The sequence below is a fragment of the Zalophus californianus genome, chromosome 4 (genome assembly GCF_009762305.2).
Source record: "Zalophus californianus isolate mZalCal1 chromosome 4, mZalCal1.pri.v2, whole genome shotgun sequence".
In the NCBI taxonomy this organism is placed as follows: domain Eukaryota; kingdom Metazoa; phylum Chordata; class Mammalia; order Carnivora; family Otariidae; genus Zalophus; species Zalophus californianus.
In genome coordinates, this window is record NC_045598.1 from 9897176 (window position 1) to 9912141 (window position 14966).

Sequence of the window (14966 nt, forward strand, 5' to 3'; positions counted from 1 at the left end):
CCATCACACTCAAGGAATTAACACCGAACCATCACTACAATATAATCCATAGACTCCATTCAAGTTTTATTGGACCAATTCAGGATCACAGGTTGCATTTCATTGTCCTGCCTCTTTAGTTGCTTTTGATCTGGAATACCTTTTTAGATTTTCCTTAATGGTGATGACCTTGCCACTTTTGAAGATTACACAACAGTTATTTTATAGGACGTTCCTTGGTTTGGGCTTTTCTGATTTCTTCATGATTAGATTGATATAATAGATCTTTGTTAGGAATGTTGCAGAAATGTCCTTCTGAGTTTGCCTTATTGCACCCTATTCAGTGGCACATGATTTGGTTATTCTGTTACTGGTGATGTTAACTTGGGTCACTTGATTAAGATAGCGTCTTCATCGGGTTTCCCCACTGTAAAGTCACTCCCTTTTCACATTGAAGTTAATAAATATTTTATAGAGACATGGTTTGAGACATTAAGTGTACTGTTCCTCATCAAACTTTCATCTACAGTTTTGGCACTCATTGATGTTTCTTGCCTGATTTATAACTTCGAATGGCTGTCAAATGGCAATTTTCCAGTTACATTATTTAGAATACATTTATTGGTTGGCATTCTGCTATAAAGAAGAGCTTTCTCTGATCTATTTATGCTTTTATTTATCTGTATATGCATGTATTATGTATTCATCCATCCATCTATCCATATGGATTCATGGGTTTCTACTTAATGAGTTAAATTATTATTGTCATTTTTTATGCTCAAATTATCCTTGATTTGGCCAGTGGGACCCTCTTTAAGCTGGCTTCTGTGTGTTTTTTGGAATGTCTCCATCCATCTTTCTGGCTGAACAGGACATCAAGCTCTTGTGTTTTCCTCATCTCAGCCTTGGAATCCACCAGCTCTGGTTCCTTTTAAGGAAGAATGGTATTTAGAACCCATGAGATCTCATTGCTGTTGGGGTGTCATGGCTTCTAGGCATTCTTAGGGCACAGAATTAGGGAATATAGTAGGGTCAGTATACTGGCATATTATACATATGCACACATATCTAAATCTGGATTTATTTCTTTGTATATATATACTTATATGTTAGATTACACACACACACACGTGGATATTTGTATATCTGTGCATATCTATGCCTTCCTTGTCTTTCTTGGGCTCTGACCCCCCTGGCTTCCCTCCTTGCCTTACAGATGCCCGCTCATCTTGCTTGCGTTCTGACTCAGCATTGGGCCCCAGCACCCTACCTCAGGCCTGGATTTTTATCTATCTTGTCCCCTCTTTTGGATTGAATTGAATTACTCAGGAGGGAAGGAAAGTAGATAGCTGATTATTTTTGATTCAGTGCTAGAGAGCGTATATGAAATTAGAGAAATAATTTAAGACCTAGGACTGACAAGACTGAATTTAAGTCCCATTCCTCCAGAGGAACATTATGTTTACTTCTACAGGTTCACTTGTGACAGAATAATAGGAGAGTGGTCTAGATTTACTCATCAGTGACTTCTCTAGAGAAAGAAAGGCTTACCCTTTCTAGAGGAGTCTGTCTAGAAATTTAATTAAGCTCCTTTTGAGCCAAGTGCTGTTTTTGCCTTTGCTACCTTTAAGGTTACTAGGATAACTTAGTGCCTAGTACTGCATCAAGACATGATTGTATAAGCAGTGTTCTACGATTCAATTCATGTGAAAGTCCAGAATAGGGAGATTTATAGAGACAGTGATTCATGGTTACTTAGGTTGAAGGAGGATGGGTGACTGTGCAGGATGATAGGTAAAGGGTATGGGTTTCTTCTTGAGGTGATGAGTATGTTCTAACATTGTGCTGATGTTTGTATCTATTTGTGCATATACTAGAATCCATTAAATTGCACACTTCAAATAGGTAAGTTGTATGGCGTTTGACTTCTGTGCCACTAAAACTGTTGAAACATTTTGTAAAAATGACATTGATTGTGCCTTGCTTGGAACCTGTCACGATCTACAGTTCACACTGGGGTGTGTTTTTCTGCTTTGATTCATCATTCTCTGTGTTTATCCCATCCGTACGGATTATGTGGTACTTCTCCCACGTCCTTATTCCTCCCCTCCGCCCTTTTCCATGCCCCACCTCTACTCCATCTGCCTGTGGCCAGCATCGTATCAAGTATCAAGTAGATAAGTAATAAATGATCTTTGTTAGCCCAGATGTAACAAAATTCCTGGGAGTCAGTAAATGTTTTCTCTCATGTGTTTTTCTTTTGACCTTCGTCTTTGGAGTTGTTTCTAATACCTGAAAACAACTCTAGGAGAAATAGGCTTGTATTGTAAATGAATGCAGACTAGATTTGGTGTAACAGGAAGGCATGCATCCCGCAAAAGGGGTATCTGCTGCTCCAGCTGATTACTAGCAAGAGACACAGACTCAGCACCATCAAATCTGACTTGTCTTGAAAAATGGGAAATCTGGGCTTTTTAAAATGTTGGTCCACTGACTCTAAAATGTTACCATTGACAGCACAGTATGGGGGGAACTAGCAGAACAGGAGAGAGCTCAAGAAGAGACCCATGGGTGTAGGAACTTGATAGATAATAGTGAGGTCACACTAGGGAAAGGACAGGTTGGGCAAATATGGTTTTTGGAAAAGTGGTTCACAGTCTCGAGAAAAGCTGGACCCTACCTTATACCAGATATAAAAGTAGGCTCCAGAGAGAGAAGGCCTGCATGTGAAAGGTAAAACTATGAAGGTGGCTGACTTTGCCACCTTGGGGAAGGAGGTTTTAAGCAAGACCCTCAAAACAGACTCTAAGTCCAAGAAGCCATGAATCTGACCACATTAAATTGAAATATTTCTCTTCAAGAAAAGACACCATGTGCGAAGTTACCAGTCAGATGACTGACAGGGAGGAGATACTGGCAAGGTCTAAGTAAATATCCTGCAAGATCAAGGGAATCAACAACAAAGTCAGAAATGAGAAAAATGACTGGAAAAGCGGGTAGAGGCTGTGAACGGGAAATTTCCCGAAGAGTGCTCAACTTCCTAGTAATTAAGGAAAGCAAATCAAAAGGATGAGCTATGACTTTATACCTGTCATATTCCTCATATTTGCCAACGGTGGCTATTGGTAAAGCCGTGCGAAAAGTGGGACCCCACGTGCAGCCCTAGGGAGCCATTCTGGACTAGTGCTTTGCACCATTTCGTGAAATCAGATTTGCATCTGTTTTTGGATAATTCCACTCCAGGGTACGTAGCCAGGGAAATTCTTGCACAGATCCATCCCTCCCCCTTGATGCCACTTATCCTGGTGTAACTACTAATAGTGCTTCTCTTCCTTCTGGTGTCCCGACTTGGGTGACATATTGATGACTGGCCATTAGGTGGCATCATTACTGTGTCGTTTATGGTCTCCGCGCTGGAGGCAAGTCAGGTGCGTCGTGCTAGAGAGCAGAGTGAGATGTGGTAGATTTCTCTATGGAGCACCATGGAGCAGGGAGCGGCAACGGGCTAGGTGTGCAGAGAAGGGAGGAAAAGAATCCATGGTTTTCCAAACAAAAGATCTGCAGGCTGAATTAGTGTATAAAGGTTTACCTTGGATTTTTTTTTTTAAAGATAATTTTTTTTTAGAGCACAACAGAATTAAGAGGAAGGTACGGAGATTTCCCATAGACCCCTCGTGCACAGCCTCCCCCACAATCAGCATCCCCCACCAGAGTGGGACATTTGTTTCAGCTGATGAACGTGCATGGACCCATCGTTATCAGCCGAAGTCCATAGCTGTAATGCTTGCTGTTGTAACTCTCTGGGTTTAGACAGATGTATAATGACATGTATCCATCCTTAGAGCATCATACAGAGAATTTTCACTGCCCTAAACATCCTTGGTGTTCCTCCTATTCATCCCTCCTCCCCACAGCCCACCTGGGATTTCTCATGGGGGCAGCATAGTACTTCATAGGTAGGATGCATTAAAACCTGCGGAGGCGCAGAAACGTGGGAAGCTAACCCATCTCCCATCCTGCATGGGGTTTCTGCCATTCTCAAGAGGTCTGGTCTCCTCCTTGAGCGCGTTAGACCTCATTCGTCAGAGGGAATGGTCTCTGATGTTCCGTAATGTCACGGCTTGGAGAAGAACCTCTGTCATGCAAGAAAAGGGCTGGTCAGGCGTTCCAGCTACCTTAGAGCGAGAGCATGAAGTCAACTTCATTTAACTCTTGGAAGTTTGTCAGGGCTTCCTGTGCCCCGCCTTAACCATCCCACACAACTCTCTGAACATCACTGAGCTGTACGACTTGCTGATAGAGAGCTCCAGTGGAAAAGCTTCTGTTTGAGAGCCTTTCTGGCCCGCACATCAGTTGGAACTTTACTCTCTGTATCTTGAACATGGCTTTTCAGCCCAAGTCCTCCTTGGGTGCCCTGCCTGCCGCTGTGCCATTTCCCCTTCTCTCTCCTGGTGGACGCGGTGCCGCCAGCGTCCTGCCAGATCCCCAGCAAAAGTATCTGAAATGCTGGCTGGAGAAGATGCAGCGTCTCTCTCCCTCTCTCTGTTTCTCTCTCTCTCTCTCAAGTTAGCAGCTTTGCGATCAGCAGATGGGATGTCAAAACAGAGACACAGCACGCACTGCAACAGCTGTTATAATCCCGTGGATGTGGACGGTATTCCTCCTTCCCCGCCCTCCTTTCCAGGGGAACTGTCCCTTTGGGGTGGAGCAGGTGGATTGTTCTGTGCCCAGAAGAGGTCGGGGTTGAGGAAGGTGAAGCACTCAGACCATGTCGGTGCCATGGGGGATGTGTGGCACTTGCCATCTCTTCTCTTCTTGCTCTTTGGATTTTACTGCTGGCATTCTCCTCTCCTGCGTCTGGCACTCCCTGGGCTGTGGGCATGAAGAGGTTACAGCAGCCAGGAGCCTGCTGGGCTGAGTTAGCACTTCCCTCTGCATCCAGAATATCTCCCAAGTACCGTCCCTTTTGCATCACGGAAAAGGGGTGGTGGTGTGGGGGGGGCGCTGCAGTAGGTTGGAGCCGGGGGCTCTTTAACCACGTCTCGCTTTCCTCCCCACAGCTCTGCGAGGAGAGGGACGTGGGAAGGGAAAGGCATCGGGAGTGAAGGATGAGCCGGGGACACCTCGCCCCAGAGCTGCAGAGTGCCCGCGCTGCGCCCGCCTGCCGCTCTCCCCGCTCTCCCCGCCCTCCCCGCCTGCATCCGGCCGCCCAGGGGCTTGCAGACGCTGCTGGCGGCTCTCGGGCTCCAGGAGGGCGGACCGCAGGGCCTCGGTCGCGGGAGCTGAGGGCCTGGGAGGCCAGTTCTCCGGGGCGCCCGGGGCAGCCTCGCCGCCGGCCCTCCTCACTGGAAGGAGACGCTGCGGAGCAGAGCGGTGCTTTTTCTGCAGTTTGCGGGGACCTGCTGGGGCCTGAGCTCTCTAGTCGGCCAGTCCCGGAGGGGCAGCATCGTGGTGGACTCTGCCCCTTCCAGGTGGCTCCCAGGAAGGCAGGGGGGGACTGCGTCCCTGTCGTCGTCCCTCCCAGACGAGAGGAAAGACTCCTGTTGGGCAAAACTTCGATTTCCCTGTGCGTCTAACTCTGGGAGTGTGCAAGATCTGCCAAAGCATAGAGGGTTTCATTTTTCACTTGCTGGTGTTTGAGGAAAACTGCAAGGATTGAGTGGTAAGAGGAGGAAGCTTATCAACTTCGGGAGTGGGAACCTCTTCTTGGAAGTGACAAGTAGCCTCAGACCTACGGTTCCTGGGCCAGTGACGTCGTCCTTTGCTCGGACACTCTGAAGGGGCTGGACGCTGCCACATGACCCACACCAAAGACCCCAGGAGAGCCATGGAATCCACGCTGGCGCCATCCAGTTCTGCCACGGGCCCGGTCACCTTCTCCCACGTCTTTGGTCAGCAGTGCCAGCTCATGGAAGCAGGTAGGAGGGGTGTCGTGTGGGGAGCGGGGCGCTAGCCAGGGTCCCCAGCAGCGGAGGCCTCTGTGTCTGTCTGCTGTGTCTCTCCTGGATGTAATTTGGAATGTGAGATTCAACGAGCCAGTGATGTGATTGCCTGGCATATTCACTTTAAAGTTGTTAGGACGTGCCACCAGACAGAACGTGCCACTGGGGCACGGTCAGTGAGGGCCCCCATTTGTCTTGTCGTCTCTTTTCTCTGTGGCTACCTGGAGGATGAGGGCGGGAGCATCAGGAGGGATCTGATGACGTGGTGGCTGTGGCCCTCTTTTCGGGGCAGCCGCCAATCCCAGACTGGTCGTCTTCTGTCAGAAGACAGCCTCTCTCGGCTGCTGAGGGAGGTGTGCGAGCCGGGCCTCTGCAGCCAGTGTTGGAGGAACTTAGCTGCTCATGATTGTGTCCATCCTGCAGCCTCTTCCGGCCCTTGGCTCTGCTGTGGGGAGACCCCATTGCTCTTTGCCCCTGACATTGTCTTCTAAAGGTTCATGTGTTATACAGAGGGGAAACTTGGGGTGCGCTGCAGCCTCACCCTCTGCCAGCCATCTTGTTCGGATGTGCATCGGTCATAAGGAAAACCAGGTGAGGGTGCGTGGCTTGGTGCAAATGGTCATGGGGCTGGAGCCTGCACACTGAAGCTTGATAGGTGTTTAACGGTTCTGCTGGAGCCCCACAAGATTCCAGGTGGCCTCATGTCGGCCCGGTTCCCTGCTCTCTGAGTGCATTCCTGTTGGGAGAAGGACCACGAGCTCTCCAAAGGTTTCGTGGGTGTTCAAGTGTTAATTGTGCTTTTCGGCTGTGAGTCAGGAAGGCGATGAGAAGAGCACTGTATTAGGAGTCTGAGGACCTGCGTCAGTGTTGATGCGAAATTTCACAAGGTGGTTGCGATGGCAGGCCCCACCCCTTTCCCTGGGCCATCTGTCTCTAGCTGCAAAACAAGAACTGGACTCATGGCAGCCTGATCCATCCAGACCTTCCATTCTGGGGGCTCTGAAGTCCCGGCACACTGGAGACAACAAACGAGCTGGTGTCTCGGGATGGAATGTGTCTGCACAGGGTGGCAGCACGTGGGGTGGGTGAGTGAGGGCTCTGGAGCTAGACCGCCAGGGGTCCCAGCTGTACCCGTTACAGGCTGCGTGACCTCAGGCGGGTGACTTCTCTGTCCCTCAGTTTCTTTATCTGTAAGATGGGGATACCACATATACTTCATAGGGTCCTTGCAGAGTTTAAGTTGGTGCATGGAAAGCCTTGTACTCCTGGCACGGTGAGTGGCAAGTATTCATTAATGTTTCTAGAGGATGCGGGGGATGCTGGGCACGCATCCTTCCACGGGCCAGTCGGGGCACCTCGGACTGCAGAGACTTCGGTTCTAGGGGTCCGAAGCATTGAACACCCTTCCCTCCACATGCACTTTGACTCTGGCTCGTCCAGAAGGTTGAGAATCTCCCACATCTGTGGATTATTTGGTCCTCAGTGGCTTCGGTGCCTCTACTTCCACAAGAGAAGGAGACTTGGGAGCTTGCCTGGACCGAGGTTGCATGCCCCTTTCTACTCCCCTGAAGTTACTGTGAGAAGGCAGGTTGGATTTCTAAAGTGCCTGGGCGCTGTCCCCTGTGGCTTTATCCTCTAAGCTTTTGGAGGCACCCAGGCCTAAATCAGCCTGTGAAATCCTCTGTCTCCTTTAAAAACAAACACACAAACAAATAAACAAAACCCCTTTATGTCAGGGAAGCACAGGGAATAATCATGGCCAGCAGTCTCCGAGGGAGAATGCTCTCCCTGAAGAAATGCAAAGAGGAGTAAGCCTAAAATAATGCTACCCGATTTGCAAAGCAATGTGACAGTCCTTTCCTCCTTTCCTCCTGTTTTTCTCATTTTAATTTGATAATGGGAATAAAAGAAACTTTAAAATGGCAAAAAAAAAAAAAAAAGCTAAGTCAGAAGAGCTCACTCAATTAGGAGGTGAAAGGGGTCGAGAGAAAATGTGGACACCTCTCCAGCCAGCCATTTGGGCTTCAGTTGGCATCACAAGTGAGACCTTCCGTGTGTGAGAAATGACCTTGCGTCTGCAGGGGCTCACCGCTGTGTCCATCATGGTTGTTCCCCAGTAAGATGCAACCCTCAGTCAGCTGGCTGCACTGAGCACCTACTATGTGCTTTCTTTGCACGGTTTCTAGAACTACAGAATCTGAAGAGTAAGTCAAAAGGAGATGCTCTTCCTCAAGGACAAGGTGATCTACTAGGCAAATGTAAAGCGTATTGAGGAAAAGAGAATTCTACACGATGTGACTTTTTAACGATTCCGTTTTTCAACAATCCTTCCAATAGGTCTTACATAAATTATCTTAATTTTCAAAAATCCTAACCAGTTTCTACCGGCAAGGGAAACAATCAGGTTGTCTGCATGCCCACGTTCATCCCACTAGGAAGCAGTGAAAGGGGAAGGTGAGCCCTGGTCAGATGCCCAAGCCTGTGCATTTAACTGCTAAAGCATGTGGTCCCTGGTGAAGTCGGCTTAATCTCTTGTGTCTGTAAGTATCCTGTGTCTTAGGAGAAGTTGATCCTTCAGAGATGGAGCAGTCAAAGATGCTTAGTGGGGTGGGTGTGGGGGGAGGAGCATAAAAGGGCCCATTGGACTTAGGAGGGCAGCAGTAGAACCCTGGCAGCGAGGGTGTGATTATGCATGGGTGGGGCCAGTGAGAACTTTGACCCAGTTCATGGTAGCAGGATTGTGAAGGTCTGGTGGGGCCATGGAAAGAGTATGGCGTTCTTTCTCATTTAGTCCCAATTCAGCTTTTTTGAGCTGGCTTTTCACTGGCTGTATGAACTTGATGAACCCCCAAGCCCTAGACCAGGAGTTGGCAAACTATGGCCCTGTTGCCAAATATGGCCCACTACTTGCTTTTGTAAATAAAGTTTTATTGGTACACACCCACATCCGTTCATGCTCATTTTATCTGTGGCTGCTTTTGTGCTACAACAGTACATTTGAGTAGCTGTTACTAAGACCTTGTGGCCCATAAAGCTGAAAATATTTGCTGTCTTGCCCTTTGCGGAATAAAGAGTGCTGGTCCCTGCCCTAGACCCACATATGTAGCACAGAATGGGGGTAGATAGAACTTGTGTGGGACAGTGTGGGAGGGCTCAAGCCATGCTTCCTTGCTGGGACCTTTGACAGTACCTGGTGCCTTGGTTTTCTTACTCCTCCTCCCCGCTTCACCGTGCACAGTAGCCATTGCTTTAGGCAGGGAGCATTTAGAGTAGGTCTGAAAGCTCTGGTAAGAATAGTTCCCACTGCGTTCCCAGATCTGTAGCCCCTGCGCTGGGTGAGCTCGTGTCTGCCTCCTCTTCCTGGCCACCCTGCAGGCAGACGGTGCCTTTCCTGTTTAATGGGTGAGTTTAGATGTTGGCAGCCTTGGAACTTAAACCCCAGTCAGCCCGACCCCAAAACCTGCGCTCAAAAAGGGCAAAACTGCAGCTGCTGCAGAGGGTTTTTGTTTTTGTTTCTTGTTTTTTGTTTTTTGTTTTTTTTTAATGTGTCTTGTCTTTCTCAAGGAAGTGGAGAGTGATGTTCTGGCTCTTCTATTGGCTTTGATGCTGTTGTTCACCCTCATCCCCCTCCGGGGTCCTCCACCCACTTTGGAAAGGCTAGCCCTACAAGTTCTTTCCCTTCTGTTTCTAACTTCCAACCCAAATTTCTCCCCTTTCCTCTGGGCCCTGCTATAGCCCAGAAAGGTAGGAGAGGAGTTAGCCTGGAGGCTGTCACTCTTCATTCCTCCTGCCTGACTTCCTTCAGGTGGGAGCTGAGGGCCACACTCCCAGGCCGGCCGCTGGAGACCTCACTGTATTCCGCATCGCTGGTTTCTGGCTGTCCCTGGAACCTGACAGAGATGCTGGGAGGAAATCCAAGGGGATGGGCAGGGCAGACTCAAGCTGCTGTCCCGTTGGTCTCAGTGTAGTTGAGTAACTCCACTTGCCCATCTCCTTCTTGGTCCCCAAAGTGTTGGATGGGGGAGTCCCTCTGACCTGGCATTTGGCTGTGTCTCTGCTGCAGGCTCTTGACTGAGCCCTGGGCCTGACAGTCTGTGGGCCGTGGTTCCTGGGGGGCTTTGTCTCTGGTACCAGGCTCGGACGGGCCGAGCCTCCCCTGTGTCATTCTAGGCCCATTTCCAACTCGTCTTATCCGGGTGCCAAGCGTTTCCTCAGGGCTGTTTCCCCTGACCAGAACAACTGAGGTCATCCTGTCCAACATTATCCTGCTGGCATTGCATGACGTCAGTCCCGGCTCCAGGGGGAGGACAGAGGAGCGGAGGGAGCAGGAAGGTGAATGGGCTTCCACACCTGGGCCGCTGTTTTCTTGCGTCCCTCCTGGTTGCCGCTCGGAAGCCCCCTACAAGTTCCTTAAGGATCAGTTCCAGCTCACTGCCATGTAGACGCTCCAGTGTATGCAAGCCATGTCTTTCTGTCTGTCTCCTAAGTCAGGCTGATGCCTGGAGCCAAGGTCTGGTCATCTTTTGACTTTATTACCTTGTTCCTTCCGAAGGCTGCCAGAGGAACCCCCTTTCCTGCCTTTTGAACAATAGAGGGATTTATCTGAATGTACAGCCTATATGTATTTGGAAGCCACTTGCCATATTTATAACCAAGAGAAGGGGAGAACTAGGAGTTATGCCATCTGCTGCGAGCCGAGCACATTGGGCGCGTTTGCACAAGTGAAATAGATGAAGATGAGCAGAGCAAGGAGCCCTGTTTCCTGTATTCCCATCTATGGGAATGGGAACTCGGTTTCAAGGTCTCCTTTTAGATCCCCAAGAGATGGCTGGCGAGGACCTGTTCCTTGCCTGGCTGTTTCTGCAATGGGAACAGCATGTTTTGACCTTCTAGACCAGGAATTGTGGTAGTGCCTGCTGGCTGTGGAGCATGACTGTAGCTGACACTTGATCAGGTGCTGATTCCGTGCTGGTCGTTGTGCTGTGCTTCCATGTTACCTTACTTCCTCCTTGTCACATCCTTGTAAGGTGGTGGACATCATCCTCGTTTTGGAGATGAGACTGAGGCCCATAAAGGGAAGTGTTTCTCTTAACAAGTCAGTGGTTGGGCCAGGATTCAAATTCAAGCCGTCTGCATCCAAAATCTCTACTGATTCCTGTTCTTCTCTCCAGACTCTGTCCAATTCCCCCAGCTCCTTGGGAATTCATCTCCGGATGTTGGACACCTAGGCCGGCAAGTGAATGTTTTCTGAATGGACGTGGCGTCTGCCATAACAAGAGTTATTGGAGACAGTGTCCACCCTCCAGGAGTTTGTGGCTTAGAGGGGGCGTGACCTTCATCTTCCGTGTGCACAGTTATTCACAACACGTTGTGTCATGGTGTGACTTCCATTCGTTGGCGCTTTCTGTATTAGGCTCTGGGCACCCCAAGGTCAGGAACTATCGTCGGGGCTGTCTTCGCATCCTCCAGACCTCATGTGGTGTTGGCAGCGTTGTCGTCCTTATCAGTAAGACCCCAGCCAAAGTGTTCATCCTTTTCCAGGCTAGCTGTCCGTCTCGTGAGAGGTCGTTAGCACAGTACAGACGTGTGAGCAGAGCCTGGCAAAGCAAACTAGCTGCTATGTTCATTCTCTTTCTCAAGACTAATTCTTCCTGGCCCTCGAGTTAGCACGTGGAATCAGGGCAGTGGGGAGAACAGTTTATCCCTGTGGTCCTTCGGGCTGATCAGATTGAGTACTTTTGAGTCCAGGCTCTTGAAGAGAAAGAGGGCTGCCTGTTGGTGCGAAGGACAAAGTGGCGGGCACCAGCTGCCCATGGCCCTCTTCGTCTCCTCCCGACCTGATCTCCCACCCTCAGCCCCCATGTGGGCTTTTCTCAGCATCCTGGTGACCTCCTTAGGACGCAGCTACTGTCAGTCACCCTCCCTGTGTCATACCTTGACCTCAGGAAGTTCCCGCTGGTGGTGTGTGTTTGAGGGGAAGGCATCAGGGACAAGTTGGGTGCTTATCCCAGTGGAGTAAGTCACGTGCGCAGGAGTCCTGGCTTTGAGCAGTCCAGGGTGTCCCACCGGTCCTTACATTAGAAGCAGCAGCTGGTCTCTTGTTGACTTCTTTCTCCAGAGACCTCTTTGTCAGAGGCAGGGCCATATGGTTATTACTATGGACTTAAGAACTCAACTGCTCGGGTTCAAATCCCAGTTCTGCTGTTCACTAGTTGTGTGACCTTGGACAAGTAGCTTAATCTCTCTGTGCCACAGATTCCTCATCTGTGAAAAGGAAATAGTGGTTTACCTACTTCACAGGGTTGTGGTAGGTCTGACAATGAGCTAATATGAGTGGAATGTTTGTCGTAGTGCCTGCCACAGAATGCATTATATATAAACATTTGCAGTCTGTTTTAGGTAGTGCAGCATCTATCACAGAATACAATAGACTGGCACCTTAAACAGAAACATGTATTTCTCAGAGTTCCGGAGGCCAGGAAGTCTGAGATCAGGGTGTCAGCAGATCTGGTGTCTGGTGAGGGCCCACCCTCTGGTTTGTAGATGGCTGCCTCTCATTGTAACTCCCACAGTGGGGAGCAGAGAGAGAAGCAGACTGTCCCGTCTCTTCCTCCAAGGGCACTCATCCCACAGTGAGGGCTCCACCCTCATGGCCTCAGCACCTCCCAAAGGCCCTGCCTCCAAATACCATCACAGTGGGGACTGGGATTCCAACATGCGAGTTTTGGGAGGATGTGCAATTCGTAACTGTAGTTATTACTGTTCCGTGTTAGCACATCATCCCTGTCCTGCCTGGTGAGACAGAGTTTAGTAACACCAGAATTAAAGCCTGCCTTGTGGTTTTGTCTTTCTGACCAGTACAGAGTTGCTCCTTTATTTCCTTGGCTAATCGTTGTGGTTAAAAAAGAATTCCTCAAATTCAACATTTGTTATCTCCAAGGCCAGGAATCACCAGCTCTATGAAAATTGCCATCCACGAATCACAAAAGGATGTTTAAAGAAGGTCCTCATTGGACCTGGCTTACCTAGGACGGGCATCGTTCACGTCGGTCTTCTGGTATAGTTACTACAGCACCTGCCTTCATTCACAAGCATGTCCCCCCTTACATGGTAAATTAGATGGTCAGCCTTAGTAAGGGGCAGCTGAATAAATAAAATTCAAATGTTACTTAAAACATGGAGCATCTGACCTTGGAGGAAGTAGTTGAAGGTTAAGAGACAGCGGAAGGAGCGAATATTTGGTTTGGAACAGGGGTCAGACAGATCAGGTGAACTGGGCACCAGTTCTCAGCATGGCTAGGGGGGGTTTGCTGATGTTGCCAGATCTTGTTCTCTAGGAGAACCCTAGAATCCTGGTCTTCCTATAAAATCTCCCAGTTTTTGAATGGGTGTCACCAAATGCAAGATTTCGAATTCTGGGGGGTCACACTGGGACAGCTGTGTCCAGCCTGTTGGCCACCCATTTACAACGTCTGGTTTAAGCCCTCAGCTCTTCTTAACAGGTCTCTCGTTCCAGACTGTGGGTTGCTTCCAGCCTCAGTGGTATTCCCTCTTTCTGGTCTCCCATTCCCTTGCTTTGCCTTGAATAAAATAAAAGTGTTTAGGTTGAGCCCCGAACCCCAGCTCTTGTCCACATCCCCTTATAAAACAAATGTGGTCTTGCTGGACCAAGTACTGTACCGGGCCCTGGGGCTTCAGAGCGCTTGTTTGTGAGCTTGAGCGCTTGGTTTTCTCCCTCATCTTGGTCATGGAGAAGACTTGGCAGCAGGTGGGAAGTGGGAACAAATAGAAGGAATGTAATCCTGAGGTGCCAAGGCATTCCATTTTTTGACTCAAGGCTACAGCCATTCCAGACTGGGCAGGTGGGTGCCTCCATGAAATGGGAGGTCTGAGCCAGACCATTAGAGCACCGTCCCCAAGAGCCCTGGGTGGTCAGGAACAGAGCTGGCTCTCTGCTCTTGATGACAGCACTGAAGGACAAGGGGGCAGCTTCGATTTCTTGAGGTAGTGGGTACTGCGGACTAAGAAGGAAAATGGCCTGTTTGCGGGAGAACAGGTGAGAGACCCCACTTCACCCTCGGTTCTCTCTTCAGAAAGTGCTGGGACTAAGTGACTGGTGGGCTTCCTGCTGGAAGCTGGCCTAGGTCATATGAAGAGCCCACCAAGAAGTGAGACCTGCAGGCACTTTTTCTCGCCCAAGGTGCAGTCGGCCTTTAGACTCTTGCTCTTGGACACATTTACTCAATCAGCTTCACTGGGCCTTTTCTCCGGAGGCCTTAGGTGGATGAACCAGCTTCTGAAAAACTCATGATAAGGAGCTGATTCTCCTTATCATTTCCAAACCCTCTGCCAGATGACCATTTAAAACCAAGGGCAAAGCTCTCCTCCAGACAAGTCTCCTCCCGTCTCTTCCCAGATGAAATGGGACGGTTGTAGGTTTAGAAAATCTGAAGGAAAAGCACAGTCCTCCATGATGGTCCCCCTCTGAAGTGGCTGGCACATGAGAGAAGCTCTGCCCACAGTGGGCATCACGAGACAAGAAAGAGGCGGGAGCGTTTCTGCATGGGTCACCGAGAAACCTCAGAGCATGGAGGGCTCCTTGAGGACTGAACACTGACAATGCGATGTTTGGAGTAGGCGATGAGAAGAGTCCTGCTGTAGAGGATGTGGAAATGTGAGGTACTAGGATTCCCACGTCGTCATCCCCCACCTTTTGTGGTGGTGACACTTAGACCTTGACAAGTAAACCCTCTCTGGTCTATTATAGTCTCACACAATGTCTTTCTTTTGGACATCAGCTCCTTTTACCAATTTACAGATATCATCTGTCCTCCTAAGGCATAAGCTAGATGAAGCAGACGTAGTTTGGGCTTTTTCTGGAAAAGTAAATGTGCTTCTGTTGGTCCTCAATGTCAGCCATCCTCCCTGGTGCCAGTGTTTGCTTTGTTTTAACCAATAGGGTCTAATGTCACTGTTGCTAGGAGGGAGCTCCAGCCCCAGAGAGCGAACATCAGTCCAGCTGGCTTCCATCAAAGGAAGAAGACA

At 49.3% G+C, this 14966-nt stretch overlaps 1 protein-coding gene across 1 annotated transcript in view; it reads left to right on the forward strand.

The window, feature by feature from the left end:
• Positions 1–14966, forward strand: part of KAZN (kazrin, periplakin interacting protein) — a 1106439-nt gene that overhangs the window by 25898 nt on the left and 1065575 nt on the right. Inside the window, exon 3 of the mRNA XM_027598368.2 lies at positions 5040–5897. Coding sequence (XP_027454169.1) covers positions 5777–5897 — 121 coding nt within the window. The 5' untranslated portion in view covers positions 5040–5776. The remainder of the gene's footprint in view (positions 1–5039; positions 5898–14966) is intronic.